Source organism: Zonotrichia leucophrys, chromosome 11 (assembly GCF_028769735.1).
Source record: "Zonotrichia leucophrys gambelii isolate GWCS_2022_RI chromosome 11, RI_Zleu_2.0, whole genome shotgun sequence".
Lineage (NCBI taxonomy): Eukaryota > Metazoa > Chordata > Aves > Passeriformes > Passerellidae > Zonotrichia > Zonotrichia leucophrys.
The window spans coordinates 837,361-859,431 of NC_088181.1; the positions used below are offsets into that span (position 1 = coordinate 837,361).

Here is a 22,071-nt window from a genome sequence, read left to right on the forward strand (position 1 = left end):
CCTGGGGTGACAGCCAAAGACCTGGAGCCATCCATCCCCGCCACAATCCTGGGAAACCAGGTCTCCTCTGGCCCCACAGCCTTTCAGTGGATTTAAAATGCATCACACCCCACTGCACCCCCTTAAAGGCCCATCTCCCCCTGACCCACATGTGGGCAGGAAGGGGCTCAGGGAGGGCAGCAGTGCCAAGCCCAGCACAGCCACAGCACACAGAGCTGCCCCGTGCCCTGCTCACCACCCTGTCCCCTGCTCTGCAGGGGGACACAGACCCCTGGTGCCATCTCCCTGACAAACCCCTGGTGCCACCCCCTGACAAACCCCTGGTGCCATCCCCTGACAAACCCCTGGTGCCCCCCCCCCTGACAAACCCCTGGTGCCACCCCCCCTGACAAACCCCTGGTGCCATCCCCCTGACAAACCCTGTGCCACCCCCGACAAACCCCTGGTGCCCCCCCCCGACAAACCCTGGTGCACCCCTGACAAACCCCTGGTGCCACCCCTGACAAACCCTGTGCCAGCCCCCTGACAAACCCCTGGTGCCACCCCCCTGACAAACCTGGTGATCCCTGACAACCTGGTGCACCCTACAACCCTGCCATCCATCCTGACAAACCCCTGGTGCCACCCCCTGACAAACCCCTGGTGCCACCCCCCAGCTCTCACCATGGCGATGAAGCGGCCGATGAAGCGGAAGTAGGTGAGGTGGTCAGGGTTGATGGAGGAGGCAGGGTTGATCTGCAGGCAGTAGTTGTTCTTGCCTGCATACTCGAAGAGGCAGTACATGGGGTTGAGCACCTCGTGGGACAGGAGGAAGAACCACTCCCTGGAAGGAAACAAGGGGAACACGGTGACAAGGAGCTCAGGGAGGGGACAGTGTGTGTCCCTGCACCAGCGGGTGCCCAGCTCAGACAGGTGCTGGGCACTGGTGTGACTGGGCGAGGCTGTTCCCCTCCCCGGGGTGCTGTGTGGGGTTTGTGAAGGGTTTCTGGAGATGCCAGCTTGCTGCAGGCCCCACTCAGCGCATCGGGAACCTTGGCAAGTGCCCCACACAGTCCCAGCTGAGCTGTCCCACACACACACCCCCTGAGTGCACCCAGTCCCTCCGCACGCACTGCCCCGGGAGCCCCACGCCAAGCTCGGGCCAGCACCATCCTGGCTTTGCTCCCCCGGCCGTGCAGGCAGACAGGAATCCTCAGACGTGGAGGCAGCCCCGGCATCCTGTCCGTGGTTCTACCCTGTGGTAGAACAGCATGACGTAACCTACCATAGGGTAAAACCACTGGCAGGACACGGAGAGAGGTGGAGCAGGAGCAGCAGCCGGGGCAGCAGCCCCATGAGGGGCAGCAGGTGAGCGTGGGGTGGCAGCGGGCAGGGACACGCCAACCCAGCTCCAAGGAGATGTCCCAGGTGAGCCAGAGGGGGCTCACAGGGACACAGGACCCCCTCTAGCCAAGCCACAGCCCATGCCCTGTGGTTACATCACCCCAGGGCAGCAGCAGGGCTGCAGAAACCACATCACACCCTGCCTGCCCTGGCACACACTGACTGTCTGGGAACACCAGGGCCTGTTTGCTGCAGGGAGACAAGGCCACTCAGCCCATCACACCCACAACTGGGGGCAGCAGGGGAGACCCAGCTGGGTCCCCTGTGCTGTCACTGCCAGGGACGGGCTGGGGTGATGCTTTCAGGGTGTTCCACCACTCCGAAAAGCCAGTGCCCATTGGAATGCCCCTGGACTCCTCTGCTCCAGGGCTGGGAGCCCTGAGTGCAGCTGCCTTATGTATGCACTGCCCACAGGACATGGGGCACAGGCAGGGCATGGCCCTGTGGCCCAGCAGGCCACGCTCACCTGGCGATGCCACCGTAGTCCAGACCCTCCTCCCCACGCATGATGATGTACAGCCGGCGCCGCAGGTCGTACGGCTTCATGTTCATGATCTGGGGACGAGCAGGGCAGTGTCACCATGGCTGGGGCCAGCTGCACCCCTGCCCGGCTCCACAGCCCCAGCACCTCCCTACCTGCTGGAAGGAGTCCTCGAAGAGCGTCTGCCGAGACACGCTGATCTTCACATGGCTGGGCAGCGCGTTTGACTGCAGGCAGGGCAAAGGGCAAAGGGCTGTGTGAGGCTGGCACGGTTCTCCTCACCCACACCTGCCCACAGGGCTCAGGACACCCACCCAGCTGCCCACAGCAGCTCTACTCACGTGGCAGAGGAAGCGGAACTGGTGGTACTTCCAGCGAAAGCTCCGGTCGTAGGCGCCTGGGGAGCCGCCGTGCTTGCTCCTGCCAAAGCAGCAGGGCCCCGGTCACACCCCGTGCCTGCCCTGCCCCGAGCAGCCCCCGTCAGGAACCGGGTGGGATGAGGGTCACTGGGGCGCAGCTCTCCTCGGTCAGAGCCCACAGGAGCCCCAGATGTGCTGCTCAGGGCTTACCCCGACTCGAAGCCCGGGCGCGGGTCCTTGAAGGTGGTGGTGCGGGTGTTGTGGTCCACGAAGTAGCGCACGCTCTCGTTCGTGTACTTCATCTCCCAGCCCGGCGGCAGCGGTGGCTCCTGGATCATCCTGCTGGCAAGGGAGGGCTCACCAGACAGGCCTTTGGGGGGCCCCCCCCAACTACAGCTCTGTGCCAGGCACAAGGAAGGATTCATGGCATGGGACTGGGGAGCGACTGTCCACACCCCAGGAGAGGAGTCCTGCCAGGGCAGCACTGCGGCCACGGCACTGTCAGAGCTTCTCCCTCCCTCTGTGGGACACATGGCCTCAGTGCAGGCCAGGTCCCTGCACCTTCCCAAACCCTGCTCCCCCCACAGCCACCTACCCCTGCGTGCGAGGGTCCTCCCACTGCGTGGTCCGGGTGTTGTGGTTCACGTAATACACTCGCCCATTGTCCTGTCTCTTCTCTAGGAGAAAAGGGAGACAAAGTGTTAGCTGGAGTCCTGGGAACAGCCCTCCCCTTCCCAGCTCACAGGAAATTTGTCAGCTCCCCCATTCCACCTCCCTGGCTCATTTGGAAAAGGCAGGATAAACCCCACACTCCTTCTGCGTGCCCGAGCTGCCTCAGCCCGGCAGTGCCAGCGTGCAGGAGGTGCCAGGGCAAAGGCCAGCGCTGCCACTGTGCTGCCAGGCCAGGCCAGGGGCTGTGCTCAGCCACACACCCTCCTGGGACACGCAGCAGTGTCCCTCACATGGATCCACAGGTGCTTTCCCAAACTGCCTGCACGGCCCTGCTCCAGTGCACACATGTGTGAACACACACACTCCCTCCTTGTGTGCACACAGGCACAAAACAGCTCCAGCACACAGCCAGCCACCCCTGCACACACCCCCTGCCTCCCTGGCACTGTGTGTGCCCCACACCTCCTCCTCCTCCATGTGCTGCGTCACTCACCCACGCTCAGCCCCGCACCAGGCAGGCAGGGACACCTTGTCACCTCCCTGTCCCCTCCTGGCCAGTGCCAGCTCCACCCCACTCCTGGACTGTGGGCAGCAGCCCCCAGATGATGGCCAGGACTGCATCCACCCCAGGGATCCCATCCATCCTGGGAGCCCCCACCCCACGGTGCTGTGCCTGCCCAGCTGGCACTGGGGACGGGTCCCTTCTCCTCACTGATGGAGAGCGGACACCCAGCAAGGGCTCCACCACCACCCCCATAAAGACACTGTCCCTACAGACTGCCTGAGCAGCCTTGGCCCCTCTGTCCTGCTCCTAGCTCCCACAACTTTACCCCTTCTCCTGCTCTCCCTGGCTCAGCACAGCCCAGCTGCACCCTCAAGCATCCCAGCCTGCCCTCTCCAGGGATGCTCTCACCACGGAGGGGCTCTCTCTGTCCTGGGGGTGGCACAGGGACTTTTCAAAATGTCCCAGCACACAATGCTTGGGCCATTTGGGGACGAACAGCTCTGCTCCAGAGCCAGGCAGAGCATCCCAGGAGGCAGCACAGCAGAGAACAGATCCCTGCTCATCAGAGGTGGGGTCCAGGGACATGCAAGGACTTCCACCCCCAAATTGGAGATCTTCCCCATCCCAAAGAACAATCACAAGCACTTCTGTATTCACCAGCTGAGAGAGTCTGGGAACTCCTCCCAGCCTTTTCCCAGGAAAAGGGGAAGGCAGGGGAAGAAAAGCTGAATTTCACATAAGAGATCATGCTAGTCACAGGCAGAGTCAGTCCCACGTGCAGCCCAGCACAGGAGTGCTGGCTCCATGGCCACCCTTCACCCTTCCCAGTAACGCCAGGCACGGAGTGAGGGAGCTGGCAGGGTCCTGGTCCAGTGACAGGAGTGTCCCCGGGGGCCATGCAGGGCCAGGTGAGGCAGTGCAGTACTTACCCCAGCCGGGAGGAAGGGGCCCCAGAGGATCATTGTCGGACGGGGCTCCGGAGGACTAGAGAGAGCAAAAACACGGAATAAACCCCAGAGCCGGGATGGCTGGAGGAGCGGAGCACGGAGGTGAGCCAGCCAGCCCCGCTTCCACTCGCCTCTCCTTGGCCCACTGCTCCCAGGGAACTAAAAAAAAAACTTGCACACTCAAGGGGGGTTAAAAAAAGAAACAAAAAAAGCAAAAGCAAATAAAAAAATAAATTGGGAAAAAAAAAAAAAGCCCAGAAGCTCAGCCTAAGCAGGGGCTGGGCAGCCAAGGGGCAGCGGGGCAGGGGCAGGGGCTGCGCCGGCCGAGGGCAGCGGGACGGCCCGGAGGGCTCCGGACGTGCGCGGCTGCTCGGCGTCCCCTGCACATACACCTCCAGCCTCCTCCAAGAACCACACACAAGAGGGGAAAAAATATCGCAGGCCTTTCCAATGAAATCATTCCCACAAGCGCTGTCCACGCCCCGCGCTTCCTGGCGGGCCGGCGGCCCCCTCCTCCGCGGGCCGGGCCGGTGCGGGATGCGCCCTCCGAGCCCCCGCCCGGCCCCACAAAGCGCCTTTCTGGGGCACCGGGGCTGCCCCGGGGCTGCACAAAGCGCCTTTCTGCGGGCACCGGCCCCACAGAGTGCCTTTCTGGGGCACCAGGGCTGCCCCCGGCCCCACAAAGCGCCTTTCTGCGGCACCGGCCCCACAAAGAGCCTTTCTGAGGGCACCGGGGCTGCCCCCGGCCCCACAAAGCGCCTTTCTGGGGCACCGGCCCCACGAAGTGCCTTTCTGGGGCACCGGGACTGCCCCCGGCCCCACAAAGCGCCTTTCTGCGGGCACCGGCCCCACAAAGAGCCTTTCTGAGGGCACCGGGACTGCCCCCGGCCCCACAAAGCGCCTTTCTGCGGGCACCGGCCCCACAAAGCGCCTTTCTGCGGGCACCGGCCCCACGAAGTGCCTTTCTGGGGCACCGGGGCTGCCCCGGGGCTGCACAAAGCACCTTTCTGCGGGCACCGGCCCCACAAAGCGCCTTTCTGGGGCATCGGCCCCACGAAGTGCCTTTCTGCGGGCACAGGCCCCGGGGCTGCACACTCGGCCCCGGCCCCGGCCCTGCCGGGCTCCCCGGGGATGGAGGGTCCCCAGGGCCGGGGCAGGAGGGGGCTGGAAGTGTTTTTAATGGTTAAATGAGAAACGCATCGTTACCCAAAAGGTAAAAACCCATCTGTGCTGGAGAGGGGCTGTGTCCCAGCTTCCCGCACTGGGATGGATCAGAGTCACCTGGGCACAGGGAATGCACACACAGCCAGACCCGGCCCTCCTGCCTGCAGCCCTCGGGGTGCCAGGGCCCCCCACTCCCAGAAAGGCATCAAAACCCATCTGTGCACCAAAGACTATGCCAGGCCATCATCAGGGTGCTGGCTGCCATGAGCTGTACCCCTCTCCAAGCTCTGTCTCTTGCACCAACCCCCTGTGCCAGGACTGGTGTGCCCAGCACAGCTCAGACTGGGGCAGTGTCCACTCCCTCCCTGCCAGGACAGGCTGCCCACACAGGCACCTGAGTGGTGCCCAGGGGTACCACCTGCCTGGCACCTCAAAACTGGAAATGAAAGCTACCAGGGCAGAGCTCCTGCTGCTCCCCACAGCCCCTGGGAACAACCTGCCCCTGTGCCAGAGACCCTTTGTGCAAAGGATGTGGCACTGGGGCATCTGCTGGGAGAGCAGTCCCTGGCTGCACCCCAGCCCCCCAAACTGTGCCTTTCCCAGGCTCTGCCCCACTGCTCATCACCCCCATACTGTGCCCTCCAGCAAGAGCAGAGGGATGCTGGAGGCAGGAGCAAGTCAAGCAGAAAGCCCCTGTGGGGCAGGAGGCAGAGCAGGAGCCATCACTGCTGGCAGCAGAGCTCGAAACAAAAAGTACAATCGTTTCATCAGGCTAAATTTGGAGCCTGAGTCCCTCCCTCGGCGGAGCGTGGCCAGGGCGAGTCGCAGGGCCTGGAGCAGCTCCAGGCTGGGCTGGCAGGGAGGAGGGACAGCCCTGAGCCTGCTGGGCACGGTGGGAGCCCTCCCAGGGGAGCCCCTGGTGCAGGCAGGGCCAGCACAGCACTGGGGTCCAGCTCTGCCTGTGAGGCTTGGAAGGGCTGGAGAGACATCCAGGGAGGGACAGGCAGGGGACGAGGGGGCTGAGCTGGCCCTGGTTGTGTCCCACACAGACAGCACTTTGCACTACCCCCCTCCCCAAAAGCAGCTGAGCTCCTGCATGGAGCCCACTCCAGTGCCAGCTGGGACTCCTGGATGGAGCCCACTCCAGTGCCAGCTGGGACTCCTGGCTTTCTCTGGGGAGGTAAAAGTCAATGAGAAGTCGGTCCCTGTACACTGCCCACCTTCCCTCACAGCTGTTCAGCTGCCTCTGGCACGAGTGCAGGTTCACCCTGCATGGGGCCAGATCGCTGCTCCAGGAGGCAGAGCTGCTCCAGCCTGGCCCTGTCCCAGGCACTGCTCTCCCTGCAGCCCACAGACACCAGCACTGCTGGGTCCAGATCCATGGCAAAGGTATGGCCAGGACAGGTGTGGCCTCAGGAAAAGAATGGCCGAGACCACTCCCTGAGCAAGGAAATGCACTCAGCCCAAACCAGGAATGGGGGAAGCAGCAGATAAAGCAGAAGGATGCTGGCAAGTCCAGCTCATTCCCTGCACTCTCTGGTCCCTGGCTCCTGCAGCCCTCTCCACTTGTACCCCAGACCTGCAGCTCTGGGACCCAGCCAGGCTGTCCTCAGCTCAACAGAGACCTGGCAAGGGACGAGCTCAGGCCCCAGAGCCTCCTGTCCTGCCACACACCAGGCTCCCAGGGCTCCCTCAGCTCCAACAGCAGGTTCTGCAGCCCCACAGGTCAGCAGCAAGGCTTGTCTGATGGGAGCCACAGCAGAACGTGTGGCTGGCCACACTGGCACTGGAGAAACCTTGGGGACAGGCTGCTGAGGACACCTCCCACCACCCTTCAGGGCCATGCACGCTGGTTTATAAAAGGCAGCAAATCACTCCCCCAGGGCCTCTGCAGGCAGCTCAGAGCCTGTGAGCTCCCACCCAGGCACTGCTCTGAGCTCACACAGACCCCACAGAGCCCAGCGAGCGCCTTCCCCGCCCCGTGGCTCCCAGGCAGGCGAGACCCTGGCCCTCACCTGGTACAGGAACCTCTGGCTGAAGTGCTGCATGGCCCCTTGCAGCTGGTTGCGCTGCGACTGCCACTGCTCGTAGTTGCGGACGTACTCGGCCGTGGGGCGCTGCCACGTGGTGGTGCGGGTGTTGTGGTCCACGTAGTAGTACCTGCCCCGAGGATCCACGCGCTTCTCCCACCTGGAAGCACCAAGGAATTGTCACTGTGGGGCTCACGCCGCTCAGTCCTGCCACCCTCCGACACGAGGGCTCCGTGCCCACCTCCACAACCACTGCTCTCACACCTAAAGGGGCTCTTCTGGACCAGGACCCACCAAAAGGAAACACACAGCATGAGTAACTGCTCCAGTGGCTCCTGCAAGGGCACACGAAGCCTGGCAGGATGCTGGGACACAGCGGAGCTCCCACCAGGATGCCATGAACGCCTCTCTGAGACAGTGACTGAGCCAAGGCCTGGAGCCCCCAGCCCCTTACCCTGGAGGAAGGGGTCTCTCCCACGTCGTGGTCTTGTTGTTGTGGTCTACATAGTAGACTCTGCCATTCGGCAGCTCCCGCTGCTCCCACCTGCAAGGAGAACAAACTCATGAGGCAGAGGGCACTGCTGGCACCAAGAACATCCAACAGCTGGGTCAGGGAGCCCAGCCCCTCACATCTGATCCAGCCTTTATCTGACAGCTCTGCACGGCACATTCTCCTGGATGGAGACTGGGAGAGGGGCTGCAGCACTCTGCTTCCTCAACAGGCACAACTGGAGCATAAATTCCTAATTTCCCCCAGAAAGGCCAGCACAGCATTTCACAGAGGGTCAGTTTTATGCCCTGCGTTTCTGTTGTTTTTGTTTGGTTTCTCTTAATACATCTTCAAAGGGAGTGTTTGAGCTGGGGCTGGGATCCCTCCCTGCAGCCCTGGGCTTGCTGCTGACAGCCACAGCTTAAACACACGTGTGGCCATGGGCTGGGGTGGCCCTGAGGACAGCCCCGGTGACAGCAAGCCTGGCTTCACAGGGCCACGCTGCAGCCATTCTTTGTGTGAATTCATTCATGAACTCTCCCTGGCAAAGGTGAATGCTCTGTGCAGCCCGTGCTTTCTTGTCAGCTTTTATCCTGCAGCAGAGGAGGCGAGCCAGCAGCTGCTGACAGATAAAGTGTTCTCCTGCCACACTTGTGCTCCCACAGGCTCTCTCCCATTCAATCATCTGTCTCAATTAATCACCACAAAAAGCTCGAGGAAATTAATACACCAGCTTCTGTGTGGCAGCAGGGGAGCCAGCCCAGGCTGGCAGGCAGCAGGCAGCCCTGGGGATGGAGCTGCTCTGAGTGCTGGTGCCCCACAGCCTGGGCTCATCCCAGCTCAGCCCCACAGCCAGGGACAGCAGTGCCATCACCATGGACAGGACAGCAGTGCCATCACCACAGCTCCAGGGACAGCAGTGCCATCACCATGGACAGGACAGCAATGCCATCACCACAGCCAGGGACAGCAGTGCCATCACCACAGCTCCAGGGACAGCAGTGCCATCACCACGGACAGGGACAGCAATGCCATCACCACGGACAGGACAGCAGTGCCATCACCATGGACAGGACAGCAGTGCCATCACCACAGCCAGGGACAGCAGTGCCATCACCACGGACAGGGACAGCAATGCCATCACCACAGCTCCAGGGACAGCAGTGCCATCACCATGGACAGGACAGCAATGCCATCACCACAGCCAGGGACAGCAATGCCATCACCACAGCTCCAGGGACAGCAGTGCCATCACCACAGCCAGGGACAGCAATGCCATCACCACAGCTCCAGGGACAGCAATGCCATCTCCATGGACAGGACAGCAATGCCATCACCACAGCTCCAGGGACAGCAATGCCATCACCACGGACAGGACAGCAGTGCCATCACCACAGCTCCAGGGACAGCAGTGCCCACCATAAGGTTGAGGGGCTGCCAAGCCTGACACCATCCAGTGTCCTGGTCACAAACCATGAACTTGGTGCTTCATGAGCATAAAAGTACCAGGACAGGTAAAACAAGAGTGAAATCGCTAAAGGGAAAATCAGCACAGCTGGGGTGCCCTAAGACATGAGCAGGTCTGCCCCATGAGATGGAGGGCAGAAGGTGTCCAGGCACCCTCCAGTCTCAGTAACAACAGATGCTCTGATCCATACAGCTCTGAGGACTTGGAAGGTACCATTCCTGCAGCTGTAGAGACCAGAATTCCCATGATGGGAATTCCTCCCAGTTTCTGGATCCCTCTGGGTGCCCTCACGACTGTGAAGAGCCATGTGGGACTGGGGAGAGCTGCTGGGGGTGGCAGCTACTGCCTGATGCCCCCTGTCCCCACCTCAGCCCCTGTAAAAACACTGATGAGCTGACAAAGTGCTCACCAGCAGCTCCTGGGTGATGTGAGGAGTGAATCTGCTGAGGGCTGGCTCACTCACTGAGCCTGGGGTGATGAACTGTGGTTACTGCTGCCACTCAGGGATGGGGACACTGGGGACAACCCATCCTTGCTCAGACCACCTTGCCCAGCTCCACACGGCCCCCAGCATGGGAGATCCATGGTTTTGGGAGTGCTGGACAGTGGGAGCTCTCCCCACAAGCAGCACCAAGCACCCAGCATGCCAGTCAGTCCCTGCCAGCTCTGCTGCAGCTGCCCACAGGCTCTCGGTGGCCATGGATGCAAGGAGGCACAGGCAGTGGAAGTGGCAGAGCTGAGGCAGCCCTGCAGTCCAAACAAAACGCCCTCCTTACGTAAGAAACCACAGCCCTGGGCTGTGCCAGCAGCATAAAGCACCTCTTTGTGCCTCACACCCGCTGCCTGTCCCACACGGATCATCCCTGACAGGACCCACAGCCAGCAGCCCCCTCCCCTCCCAGCTGGGACCCTCAAAGCCTCGGGCACCACACACACTGCTGGCTCCACAGGGAACACTGCCCCGAGGATGAGAGGGAGCCTTTGGGCACTGGAATCACTCAGAACTCCTTCCAGCCCTCTCCAGCCCCTGGGACAGACTCCCAGTTGTGTGAGGGATGCCTTTGAGCCGCCACACCTGGGGCAGATGTTGAGACACAGATATCTGAGCACAGAAAATCGCTCGGGATCCCCACATGAACCCAAGTGTCTGTCAGAGCCCAGAACGAGCAGGGAGGCTGGGGCCACCCTCCAGAGTGCTCCCCACGCTCCCAGGGAAGGAAGGAGACACTCAGAGAACAGGGCAGGGCTGGGGAGGGACGTGCCTGGCAGTTCTGCAGGGGACTTTGCTCCTAGAGCAGGAGCCACCCCCATGGGCCTGCAGTGCTCTCACAGCCAGCCCAGCAAGGGGCTCTCCTGCAGCCCCATCTCCCAAGCTGGGCCCCAAACCACCAGTCAGAATAATTCCGTGGTGAGGGGAGCCCGCCAAAAACCAGCCTCCCTGGATCAGGGCTCAGGAGAGCTCCAGCAGCTCATTTACACCACCCCAGGGACACAGTGCTGTGCAATCCAGTTCAGCAAACCCCCGTTAGCCCAGGACCTGCTCTGGCAGCTCCCTGGAAGGGCTCACACCGTGGAGACCTCAATGCATTCAACTCCCTGCTGTCCTTCACCTGGGAAGCCCCTGATCTCTGCTCTCCCCTGCCCAGGCCAGCACAGCACAAGCACAGCTCATATTGCCCTTTTTGCCCCTACAGATCCCACAGCCAGCAAAGAAGGTGCTAATCAAAGGTGTCTCCAGAGACCCAGATTCCAGGAGCTCAGCCTGGAGAACCCTCAGTACCCCTTCAATGTTCCTCTCCATCCAGCTCCCAAAGCTTCATCCTCCTCCCTGCTCTGACACACCCATTCTCTGGTGTGAGCTCCACAGGAGATGGGCAAGGAGGACAGGGCCACCTTTCCATGTGGCTGGGTCAGGTAAACCCAGCCTGGTGTGTCTCAGAAAGCAGTGCCCACAGCCCCCAGGACCCAGAGCTATCTGCAGGCTTCCCCGCCCCACAAAGAAACAACAGCCTGTTTCCAACCCCAGGTGGGGAGAAGGAGACCTTCAGTCTACCTGGTAGGAGCAGAAAGGGCCATAAGCTGTGGCTGGAATAAAGGCCTTTTTGAGAGCACTGGACTTTTCCAGCTGCCTGGAAACAGGAAGCGCCCAGGCCAGGAGAACAGAAACCCTCACACTGGTGCATAAAGGCACAGTGAGCCGTTAACCCTAATTACCTGTGACTGACACGCGAGCGGGGCCTGACCTTCCAGGCATCGCCCCAGCCAAAGCAAAACAAACAGCTCCCTTCATCCCCAGCACAGCCCGTTCCAGCCCCGCCCAGAATGCTCTGACACACGGGGAGAACGGTGCAGCTGCAGCACGGGGGGCTGAGCCCAGACCCCAACTGCTGCCCCCACCCCCAGCCAGCAGCTCCCACTCCCCTCCAGCCCTTCCCAACGTCCCCTGGAGGAGGAGGAGGATGAGCAGCATCTGCACCAGGGAGAATGAGCACCACAACTCGAGGGTCCTGTCCCCAGCAGTGGCCAATGCCTCTGTGGTGTCCCCAGAGCATGTCTGTGCTCTCCTGCTCAGTGGGAGCTCCCTCAAAATCCACACTCAGTCTCCTGGGAGTTTCCCTCTGAGTGACCCCTTGAGAGCAGAGGGCTCTGCTGCTCCACAGGCAGAGATGGCACCCCAAACTGTTCAGTGCCCCAAACACCCAGTGGGCACAGGCCAGACCCCAGCCCAGAGTCCTCGGCAGCAGGCAGGACAGGGAGCACCAGCTGTGCCAGGCAAGGGGCACAGGATCCCCAGCACCTGCCCCAGGCCCTCCCTGTTCCGCTGAGCACCAGCATCTCCAGCAGCTTCTGGGGCAGCTCTTTTCCCCCCTCGAACAGCCCCTGCTCCCAGCACACAGCAGTGCCCCAGGCAGAGCTTACCCGGGGGCAGAGCTTACCCGGGGGGCAGAGCATCCAGGGCGAGCACGGCTGCCCGGGCCGGGGGGGCACTGGAGCCTGAGGCCGCCTCCTCTGCCTCCCTGGAGCCGCTGAGGGCAGGAGGGGCAGGAGCAGAGGAGCCCTCGGCCGTGCCGGGCGCCGCCGGGCTGGGAACGCTGGGCCCTGCTGCCGGCCTGTCCTCGTCCATGTCCACGGCGGCCACGGCGTCCCCGTTCACTGCGGAGACACAGGGAGCAGTCAGCATGGGGAGGGCACCAGGGCAGCACGGGGAGGGCACCAGGGCAGCACGGGGAGGGCACCAGCAAACAGAGCACGTGGTGGGTGACAAGCCAAGCACGGCACTCTCAGCGCTGCCAGCCTGCAGCAAAGGCAGCACCTGCTTCACCCAGACCCCACTGCCATCGCCTCCATCCTGAGATGGTGCTTTGCATTTGTGCCCAGGGTCCCTCCTAACACTGGAAACATGCTGCATCCCAGATGGGAAATTGGGGAATGAGCAGGAGCTCCAAAACAGTGGGTACAGCGTCTCCCCTGAGGCAGAGTGAAAGCCAGGCTCCACAAGTCAGCAGCACTGCAAAGAGCTAAACGTTGCTGGATTCCTCCGAACCTTTGGAAAAGGGAAGAGACAGAGCAAAGGAAAACTACAAAGAAAACTGTTGAGGAGGAAAATGCTGAGCAAAAAATTGAAAGGGAATTTTTTAGAGGAATATTTAGTGGATACCAAAACCCTGAGACCTGGCAGCCCAGCTGAGGAGGACCTTTGGTACAAGATATCCTGGCTAGAGTGGTAAAGCAAAAGCTTTATAAAAACCCACGAACAAGGAACAAAGGAGTGAGGGATGCAGACATATTTCCAGGAGCTAGAGCTGAGAAACGTAAAAAACTGTAAGGGAAGGCCAAACATTTAGAAGCATTGTAGGAAAAAGCAGTATAAACCCTCATGGAAGGGAGAGGAACAGATGCTCTGTAGAAGAGACAGAATGAGACCCACCAATGCACAGGGACAAAATTCCTGGGCACTACAAGATGCATTACGAATCTCAGCGCTCATTTTCTCCCCAGTGAATATCCCTGAGCTCTGCCCCCACCTCCCATGGTCACCTGTGCCGTTGGCCATGCTGGTGGCCGTGCCGTTGGCCGTGCCGTTGGCCACGCCATTGGCCGTGCTGGTGGCCACACCGTTGGCCACGCCGTTGGCCATGCTGGTGGCTGTGCCATTGGCCATGCTGGTGGCTGTGCTGGTGTGCTGGGAGCTCTTGGCCTGCTGCCGGTGCCGGCTCCTGGCACTGGGACTTTGCTCCCCGCTGCCCGCGTTTCCCCGCGCTGCTCCGGCCGCATGTCGGTGTGTCCTGCAAGGGAGGAGCACAGCAGGTGAGAGACATCCCATGGGGAACACCACTGCTGCCTTTTCACCCGGGCTCCTGCTGCTTCCACCCAGCACAGCCACCCAGGTCCCCTGGGAAGGACAGGATATGGTTCTGTGCCTCTGCTCATGCTGCCTGCTCAGACCTGCCCACAGTCCTGGCACACACCTGCTGGTGGCAGAGAGCCACGGAGGGGTCACCTGGGTGACACCACCTTGCTTTGTTCACAGGTGGGCACTCCACATGCCAAGGAATGGCCCTGGATGCTCACAGCCAGACAGCTGCTCACCAGAGAGGATCCCAGCTTGCTCCATCCCAGGAGATCCCACACCAGCCCCAGGTCCTGCACCATGCTGGGGACCCTCTCCAGTGCCTCGTGCCTGGCTCCAAGCCTCGCCCAGAGGCAGGTGAGGAAGGTGCTCCCAGGACAGCTGTGGCCTCCAGAAAAGGAGGGAACCAGCAGTCAGGAAAGGCGAGAGCTGAAATCACAGCACGACTTGTGACCAGCTCAGGTGCAGCTGCTCCATCTCCTGGGGTCACTGCCACCCTGGAGCTCACCTGCTACCATTCTCCATGGCCAGGGCAGCCCAACCTTCCCTGGCAGAGCACCTGCAGCTCCCCCAAGCAAACTCACTGCCTTGGACCATCCAGGGCCCCCAAAGCAGCACAAAGGCACTCCTGAAAAAGCTGGGTTTCACCTTAAGAATTCATTCCTGTGAGCGAGGAGGGGGACAGGGCAGGAGGGGAGGTGCTGCCATCCCAAATCTGGGGGGCCTGAGCAGCAGAGGCAGAGCCCAGGCACCTCCACCCAGACTGCAGCCCAGGCAGCAACCACGGAGGGTAGAGACTGCAGGGAAAAGGACATCAGTTTCTCCCAGCCAAAATCTACCTTAAAAGGGCAAAACCCACAGACTGTCCCCAAGTCTCAGGGCTGGCGCTGGGAGGGGACAGCAGCTTGGCAGCTACAGGGCACAGATCAGTCATGCCACTCTCAGCAGCTCCAGCCCTCCCACTCGCTCCAAAGCTCTCTCCTTGGGGAGCAGCTCATGGCAGGGCTGGGACTGGGAGGAGACATGGGAAAGCAGGAGAATTGTTGAAAATAGATTACATGAGGGCCACGGGCAGAGCAGGAGCTGCTGTGACCACTTGAGTGAGTCACAGACCCCCAGCCAGGGGCTCCTGGAGGGGCTCCTCAGACAGTGAATTCCCTGAAACCCCAGCTGGCCCCCAGACACAGCTCCATGCTGGGGTTTGCTTTGGCCACCAGCACCATGGGGCATCTGTGGGGAGAGCAGAGGCTCCTCTGCCCCATCAGGAGGTGAAGGGAGCCCCTCACTGCCCCTGGTACCATCCACCTCCCTCCCAAAAGCTGGCTGGGACCTCTCCCCACATTTCCCCCCATGGGGAGGCTGAAGGCAGCACAGAGGGGAGCAGGCAGGTGCCACCAGCCTGTCCCACTGGGAGCAACCTTTCTAGCATGGGATGGGCTGGTCCCTGCCCTCCTCAGCACAGATGAGCTCACAAGTGCCCAGGGAGTTTTTAGAAACCAAAACAGGATGTTTCCAGGCTGCCAGCCGGCGGCACAGGGTTACCAGCCTGAATTAGCCAGCCCAGCCCTCCTACGAGTGCTCCCATCTGGGCATTGTCTTTTAATAGACACTGGAAACAAACCCAGAGAGGCCACAGAGCACGGCGGGATGGGAGCTTGTGCTAAAATAGGAGCAAGGAAAAAGCCAGGCAGAGCCTGGATGGAACACAGGGTGGGATGGAGAGGGGTGTGTGGATGGCAGCCCCTCTCCCACACCAGGGACAAGACCCTGCTGTCCCACATCGACTCTGGCACCTTGGCTGGCTGCCCCACTGCCCCTCCTGGGCGGGGGCAGATGATGCCAAAGAGTAAAGTGGCATCAGCCAGGTGCCATCAATCCTTCTTCGTCCCCTTCTGCCAAGGCAGAGTCCCCTCGCTATGGTGGCCAACACGGGCCCCAGCCAAGAAACTCAGGAATGGCCAGATCTGCAGCTGGGATGGCCAGAGGGTCCCTCGGGAGATGCAGCAGAGGTGGCAGCCTGTCTCAGCCTCACTCAGCACATCAGAGCCCAGGCTGTGGCCAGAGAGGAGGAGGGCAGAGCACAGGCTGGAGCCAGCACTGGCTCTGGGGAGCAGGGCACCAGCTCTGGGATACAACCAGGAGAGTCTCAGTGCCATGCAGGCAGCGAGAGCACAGCCCCCAAAACACAGAGCTGAGAAATTCCCCCTGTCCCTGCCAAAGGGGGGAGGCAGCCACATCCCCCAGCACCCAAATGAGACAAGCATGGAAGAGTTTGGGCGCCAAGGGACCTGAAAGCTCATTCTCATTCCAGCTCCTGCCATGGGCAGGGACACCTTCCACTATCCCAGGGTGCTCCAAACTCTGTCCAACCTGGCCTTGGGCACTGCCAGGGATGGGGCAGCCACAGCTGCTCTGGGCACCCTGTGCCAGGGCCTCCACAAACAGGGGCTGTGGCACCCAAGGCCCAGCTCTCAGCCAGAGCTCCCTCTCCCCCTGCACAGACGGCTGTGGAATTTCACACCCAATCACCAAGATTAGCAGCAAATCCCAAGATGACATTTGTTCAGGAGAAGAAAGAGAAGCCCTGACCAAGCAATTTCCCTTGCAGGGACAGTGTGGAAATAGCTGAGGAGCAAAGAATGCCCCTTTTCTTCCCATCCTGCTGCTGAGCGACTTTGCCAGCATCCATCACCAAGCCCAAGAAAATAAACACGGCTCTGTGTATAAACACAGCAACCATCAAACAACATTCCCAAGTGCAAGGGACCCACACTCCACCCGGGAGCGTGCAGCTGCCTCCTCTGTGGGTACAGAGAGCAGTGCTCTGCCCCACGGAGCAGCACCACATCAAACTGAGCAGCTGTGTCCAGAGCAACCCAAATTCAGGTGAGTACTGCATGGACTGAGAGCTCGCTCAGAGCTTTGCACAGCAGGGCAGCCAGGGGATATGGCTGATGGCAGGCACACCTGGCAGGTGTCCCAAGGTGCCCTGCACAATCCTGGCCACACCTCACCACTCTCAAGGTGACAGCTGAGGCACCAACTCCTCACAGCCGATGGGCAGGCAGTGGGGAATGGGCAACAAGCAGTGCCCGGGCTCAGCCTCCCAAACCAGAATATTCTTTGCAGGTTTTCTGGCACCTCCTGAGAGCTGCTAAGGGCCTGCCAAGCCCAGCTCAGCCAGGTCACTGAGCACTTCCCATCCCTGGGGAGGCTCCAACACCTGGACAGCAGGAATCAACAGGAGCAGCCACCACAAAACTGTGTGTTCACAAACTGCTCCCAGTTTCCATCCCTCTCCCTCCTGGGGTGGGAGATGAACACACAGCATGGAAAGACAAGGTCACTTTTTGAGTCAAAAACATCAACTGTGGTGTGTGCCCAGCAGATAAAGAAGGAGCAGAAGAGCTCGAGGTGTGAAGCTGGTAGCTGAGAGTGCTCCTGAGCCTGGGCCATGCAGAACCTCCCAGGACAGGCTGCAGACGCCTCTCCACAGCCACACTCCTACCCAGAACATCTGCACAGGCTGCTGGGCCACTGCCATGCTCTGGAAATATAAATAGGTGTTAAATTCAACTGCATGTTGACAGTGTGACACGTCTCTCAGTAACCACAGCTCCAAAAGGAGCAGCCTGAGCCACTCCAGCCCGGCAAGGAGGCAGGGCAGGGCAGGGCACGGAGCCAGCTGAGGATGGCCTGCTGCCCAGGCAGCTCACTTCCTTTGGAAGCAGCTGTTATTTCCCTGCAGCTCTGCTCCTCCTGCTCTCCCTGGACCTTTGTTAGCATCTCCCTCCGGCCATTGCCTGGAGGGGCATCGTGCTTCCCAGCCTGGCCAGGGCTGTGCTCAGGTGCTGGGGCTCCTGGGATCCCTATTTAAGGGACTGCACTTTGCTGGTTTGCCTCATCACAGCCTGCCCCATTCTCAGACAGATCACTTTTTCAGCTGCCAGTGGAGCAACTGGTGGAAACTCTCTGAGCCATCACAGACTTGCTATTCCTTGAGACACCACACTTTAGGAGAGGCTCAGGCCAGCCCCAGCCCAGCTGTGCAGTCACTCTGCACTCCCAGCTCTGCTGTCCCCAGCACAGCCCTGCCGTGTGCTGTGTGACAGGGGCTCACTGGGAGATCTGGAGTGGGGAGCAGAGCACAAGGACAATCCAGACACAGCCACAGCAACCCCCAGCAACGGACACACAGCATGGGACCCTCACCTTGGTCTGCTGCCAAAGCAGTTGGTGCTGGGAGGTTGGTGCCGGCCCTCCGTGCCCGCAGCTGTGCTGCTGGGGTCCCGTCCAGGCACCTGGGACCCTGCATGGGGGAAGAACAAGGGGTGAAGAAAGGACTGAACCACCTACCCTCCTTCCCTCCCTCCTTCCAGAAAGGAGCCCCAAAAGCACAACAGCCCCATCCCCTGCAGGACAGCCCCCCAGCACCCAAGGACCCCCTGCCTCACACCACACAGCCCAGCACCCCTGGCAGAACACAGGACTCTGCAGAACTGGCAGTGCCAGCACAGCACTGCACCCACAGCTCCCAGATTTCACAGGTTTTGTTTTCCAGAGACAAAGAGAAGGAGCCAAGGGAAAGCAATGCACCAATCCCTGTTCTGTACAAGCTTTGCTCTCCTGGCAACCCTGAGGGATCAGCCACCAGCCCATGACCCCACAGATGCCCTGGCACGGGGAGCTCTCGTGAGTGGATCAGCAGGCACTGACACCATTTCCCCAGCCCTCCCAGGCAGGGAAGGGGCTGATGGGTGTGGGAGGCTGGAGGAGGGCTGCAGAAGGGCTGCTCCTCCCAGGCTGCAGGGGAGGCTGCTGGGAGCCTGTGGCCGCTCCCGTTGCACTCCTGCACCGGCGGGAGCCCACGGGGCTGGCCCGGGCTGGGCAGAGCCTCGGGGGCAGAGGTGGGTGCTGGCCCGGGGCACCAGAGCTCACCCTGCTCCCCGTGCTCACACTCACACCCACACTCACCCTCACACTCACCCTCGGAGCCCGCACTGCCGTCGGGAACAACGGGAGCGCTGCCCAGAGCAACAGCCGGCCCGTCCAGGAACACCGTCAGCTCTCCGCCCGACACAACGCTGCCTTTGTTCTCCGTCTGCAGGTCCAGGGTCAGCTGCCTGTTCTCCACTGCCACAGACGGGACATGGAGAGAGAGACCCCAGTCACCATGGGGGTACCGGCCCTGGCAGGGGTGGCACCACTGCCCCAGCCACATGCCAGCCTCCCAGGCCTCCCCATCCCCAAAGGACAATGTGCCCACGCCCTCAGGGCCCCCAGTGCTGGCCCCACACATACACACACCTACCAGCCCTGCCAGAGGACCCCGGCCAGTCCCACCACCTGCTCCTGAGGAAGATCCTTCTGCACCAGCCCTCAGGATCCCTTCACCCTTTTAGTGGGGCTGCAGCTGCCCCAGGGGCCCTGGCTGTGACACCCAGACCCCCATTGCTCACAGAGCCAGGAGCTGGGGCTGCAGGGCAGATCCCAGCAGGAAAGCCAAGGGATTTCACAGAACCACCAGGTTGGAAGAGACCTTCAGGATCATGAAGTCCAGCCCATGCCCCAACACCTCAACTAAACCATGGCACCAAGTGCCACATCCAATCTTTCTTTAAACACACCCAGGGATGGTGACTCCACCACCTCCCTGGGCAGGCCATTCCAGAACTTTATCACTCTTTCCATAAAAAACTCTTTCCTAATATCCAACCTAAATTTCCCTTGGCATAGCTTAAGGCTGTGTCCTCTGGTTCTGTCAGTGCTGCCTGGAGAAAGAGCCCAACCCCACGTGAGCACAGCCACCTTTCAGGAGCTGCAGGAGTGATGAGGTCACCTCTGAGTCTCCTTTTCTCCAGGCTGAGCACCCCCAGCTCCCTCAGGGGTTCCTCACAGGGTTTGTGTTCCCAGTCCCTCACCAGCCTCATTACCCCCTCTGGATGCACTCGAGCGTCTCAAAGTCCTTCCCAAACTGAGGGGCTCCTTTAAGATGACACAAGGGGCAAGGGGGTCCTGCATGATGGTGAGCATCCCTCCATCCACATCCTTGTGCATCAACTCCACTGAACAAAACCAGCACAGAGGGCTGTCCCCAACCAGGAGCACTGCTGCAGCACTGGACAGCATTCACAGAAGGTTCTGGAGAGGGTGCCATGGGCAGGGAGGCTCCTGGAGACAGCTGCCAGCTCCACTCCCTCCTGTGGCTTCAGCACCTTGGCTCTGCTGGTCCCTGGGGGCAATGGGGGCACAGCACAGCCCTCAGCGCCCACCCCACCACAGCAATGCCTGCCAGTGCCAGCCAGACTGAAACACCGTCACAGAAGGCCAGAAAAATTTGGCTGCACCAGCCTGGGACACTAGCCCAGACGCTTCCTGACTCATTTGCTCAAATAATATTTTTATTACACACGGATTGCTCATGACACAATGGCACCATTTTTTAGCAACCTGCTTTGTCCCGGTGTGACGCGGGGATGGGGTGCGGCTCGGGCAGCAGGAGCAGGATGGGAGCACAGCCCCACAGAGCCCTTGTCCCACCTCTAGCTGCGAGCTGTCCCACACTGGGACTTGAACTTCCTTCTCCAAGGCCCCCAGAATGCAGTGACACAGGGTCTGCAGCAGACACAGGGCTGTGGGACAGGCAGCACTTGTGGATCTGGGGGAAGTTTCCAGTTTTTAGTGCCAAGAAGGCAGGTGCCACCCGCACAACAGGGGCACACGCTCACAGGGGCACAGCTCTGTCACTGATCCCCATCATCCAACAAGGGATCCTGCTGAGCCTGGTCTGCCCCTCTGCCTCACGGAGCGGCACTCCGCTTGCTTCCATAGGAAACCGACCTCACAGACAGTTTTAAGAGCCGGAGACAGAAGATGCTACTGAGCACGGCCAAAACCCAGAACAAATCCAGACCCTGTTTCCCCCCTGGCTCCTCCAAGCCGTAGGAATCCACATTTTCTCCAGGGTGCCTCCATCCCCCTCCGCGCGCGCCGCGCTCCGGGGCCGCACAAGCGCTCATTGTGCGGGCGCGAGGCTGGGGCGCAAAGACAAGGTGTCTCCAAGTGGAGGATGTGAACATGAACCTCCCAGCCGGCTTCCTTCTCCCCCCTCCAGCTTTTTTAAAGAAAATAAACACTGGCAGAACCTTCCCCTCCCTGTCCCCGTGCAGCGTGCGGGACGCACAAAGGGACATTGCTGCTGCTCCGACGGCGGGTCCCCCGGAGGGCCCGGCACAAAGGCTGCCTCTGTCCCAGAACGGCAGAGGGATTATTATTATTTTGGGAGGGGGTCGGGGGGTGATTTGGTCCTGAATAAGGTCTCAGTTCAGCTACTTCCAGTGCCCTGCACGCAGCATCAGAGCTCCCATTTAGCAGAGGTGAGCTGGAATTCCCACCCAGCCCATTAAGCGGATTTACGGTTCCACGAAACGAGGCCGGAGCAGCCGGCGTGATAACGGCCCCGGGCTGAGCCCCAGCCCTGGGAGCCCCAGGAACCACACGTGTCTGACCCCAGGGAGCTGCCACACGGGATGGGCAGCTCCTCTGGAACACCCTGTGTGAGGTGGCTCCATCTCCACAGCTGCATCCCAGAAGATTTTCAGACAGACAGCCAAAATGAGCTTCCCAGTGTCTCAGCTTCCCAAAGCTCGTGCCAAGCTCTTTGCCCAGTCCCACTGGATGCAAAGGCCAGTCCCCTTTCCAACAGCTCCATGCGATCATCCAGGTTTCGTCTGGGATGAATCAAAGCTCCCTGGTGCAGAGCAGGTGAAGACTGGCTCAGCCTTTGTGCATTCCCATCCATGCCGTGGGTACAGTCCCTCCAGGGACAAGCAAGGGGCAAGTTAAACCTTCTACAGACATTCCCAAACCAAGAAGGAACACAGAGTTTAGGGGAAGGGACCATCTTTAGTGTCCCATGAAAGTCTCCCCAGGGAAGCTTTGCCTTTGCTGCTGATCCAACCTCAACCACCAGCGGCTTGGAGACAACTGTGTCCCACTCCATTCATCTGCCAGGGATAACCAGGAGGGCCTCAGGTTTCTGTATCTTTCCTCTAAAAGGTGACACGGGGTGGGCACTCTCCAACCCCCCTAGTGACCTACTGGCTGGATGGCCAGTTCTGTGGGATTACATCCTGGGCATGGCAGAGCCAGCTCATGGAGCTGCTGGGACACATAGCACAGCACAGCACAGCTCCTTGGCATCACAGCCACTATAGGGTGG

At 60.8% G+C, this 22,071-nt stretch overlaps 1 protein-coding gene across 1 annotated transcript in view; it reads right to left on the bottom strand.

Annotated features, from left to right (window-relative positions):
* The window catches only part of WWP2 (WW domain containing E3 ubiquitin protein ligase 2), a 31,244-nt gene that overhangs the window by 4,176 nt on the left and 4,997 nt on the right, over positions 1-22,071 (bottom strand). Inside the window, exons 5-17 of the mRNA XM_064722920.1 lie at positions 18,837-18,983; positions 18,063-18,159; positions 13,538-13,785; positions 12,436-12,652; positions 7,996-8,085; positions 7,527-7,701; positions 4,330-4,384; positions 2,819-2,900; positions 2,434-2,562; positions 2,206-2,284; positions 2,020-2,091; positions 1,850-1,938; positions 664-823 (exon numbers count right to left, since the gene is read on the bottom strand). Coding sequence (XP_064578990.1) covers positions 664-823; positions 1,850-1,938; positions 2,020-2,091; positions 2,206-2,284; positions 2,434-2,562; positions 2,819-2,900; positions 4,330-4,384; positions 7,527-7,701; positions 7,996-8,085; positions 12,436-12,652; positions 13,538-13,785; positions 18,063-18,159; positions 18,837-18,983 — 1,640 coding nt within the window. The remainder of the gene's footprint in view (positions 1-663; positions 824-1,849; positions 1,939-2,019; positions 2,092-2,205; positions 2,285-2,433; positions 2,563-2,818; positions 2,901-4,329; positions 4,385-7,526; positions 7,702-7,995; positions 8,086-12,435; positions 12,653-13,537; positions 13,786-18,062; positions 18,160-18,836; positions 18,984-22,071) is intronic.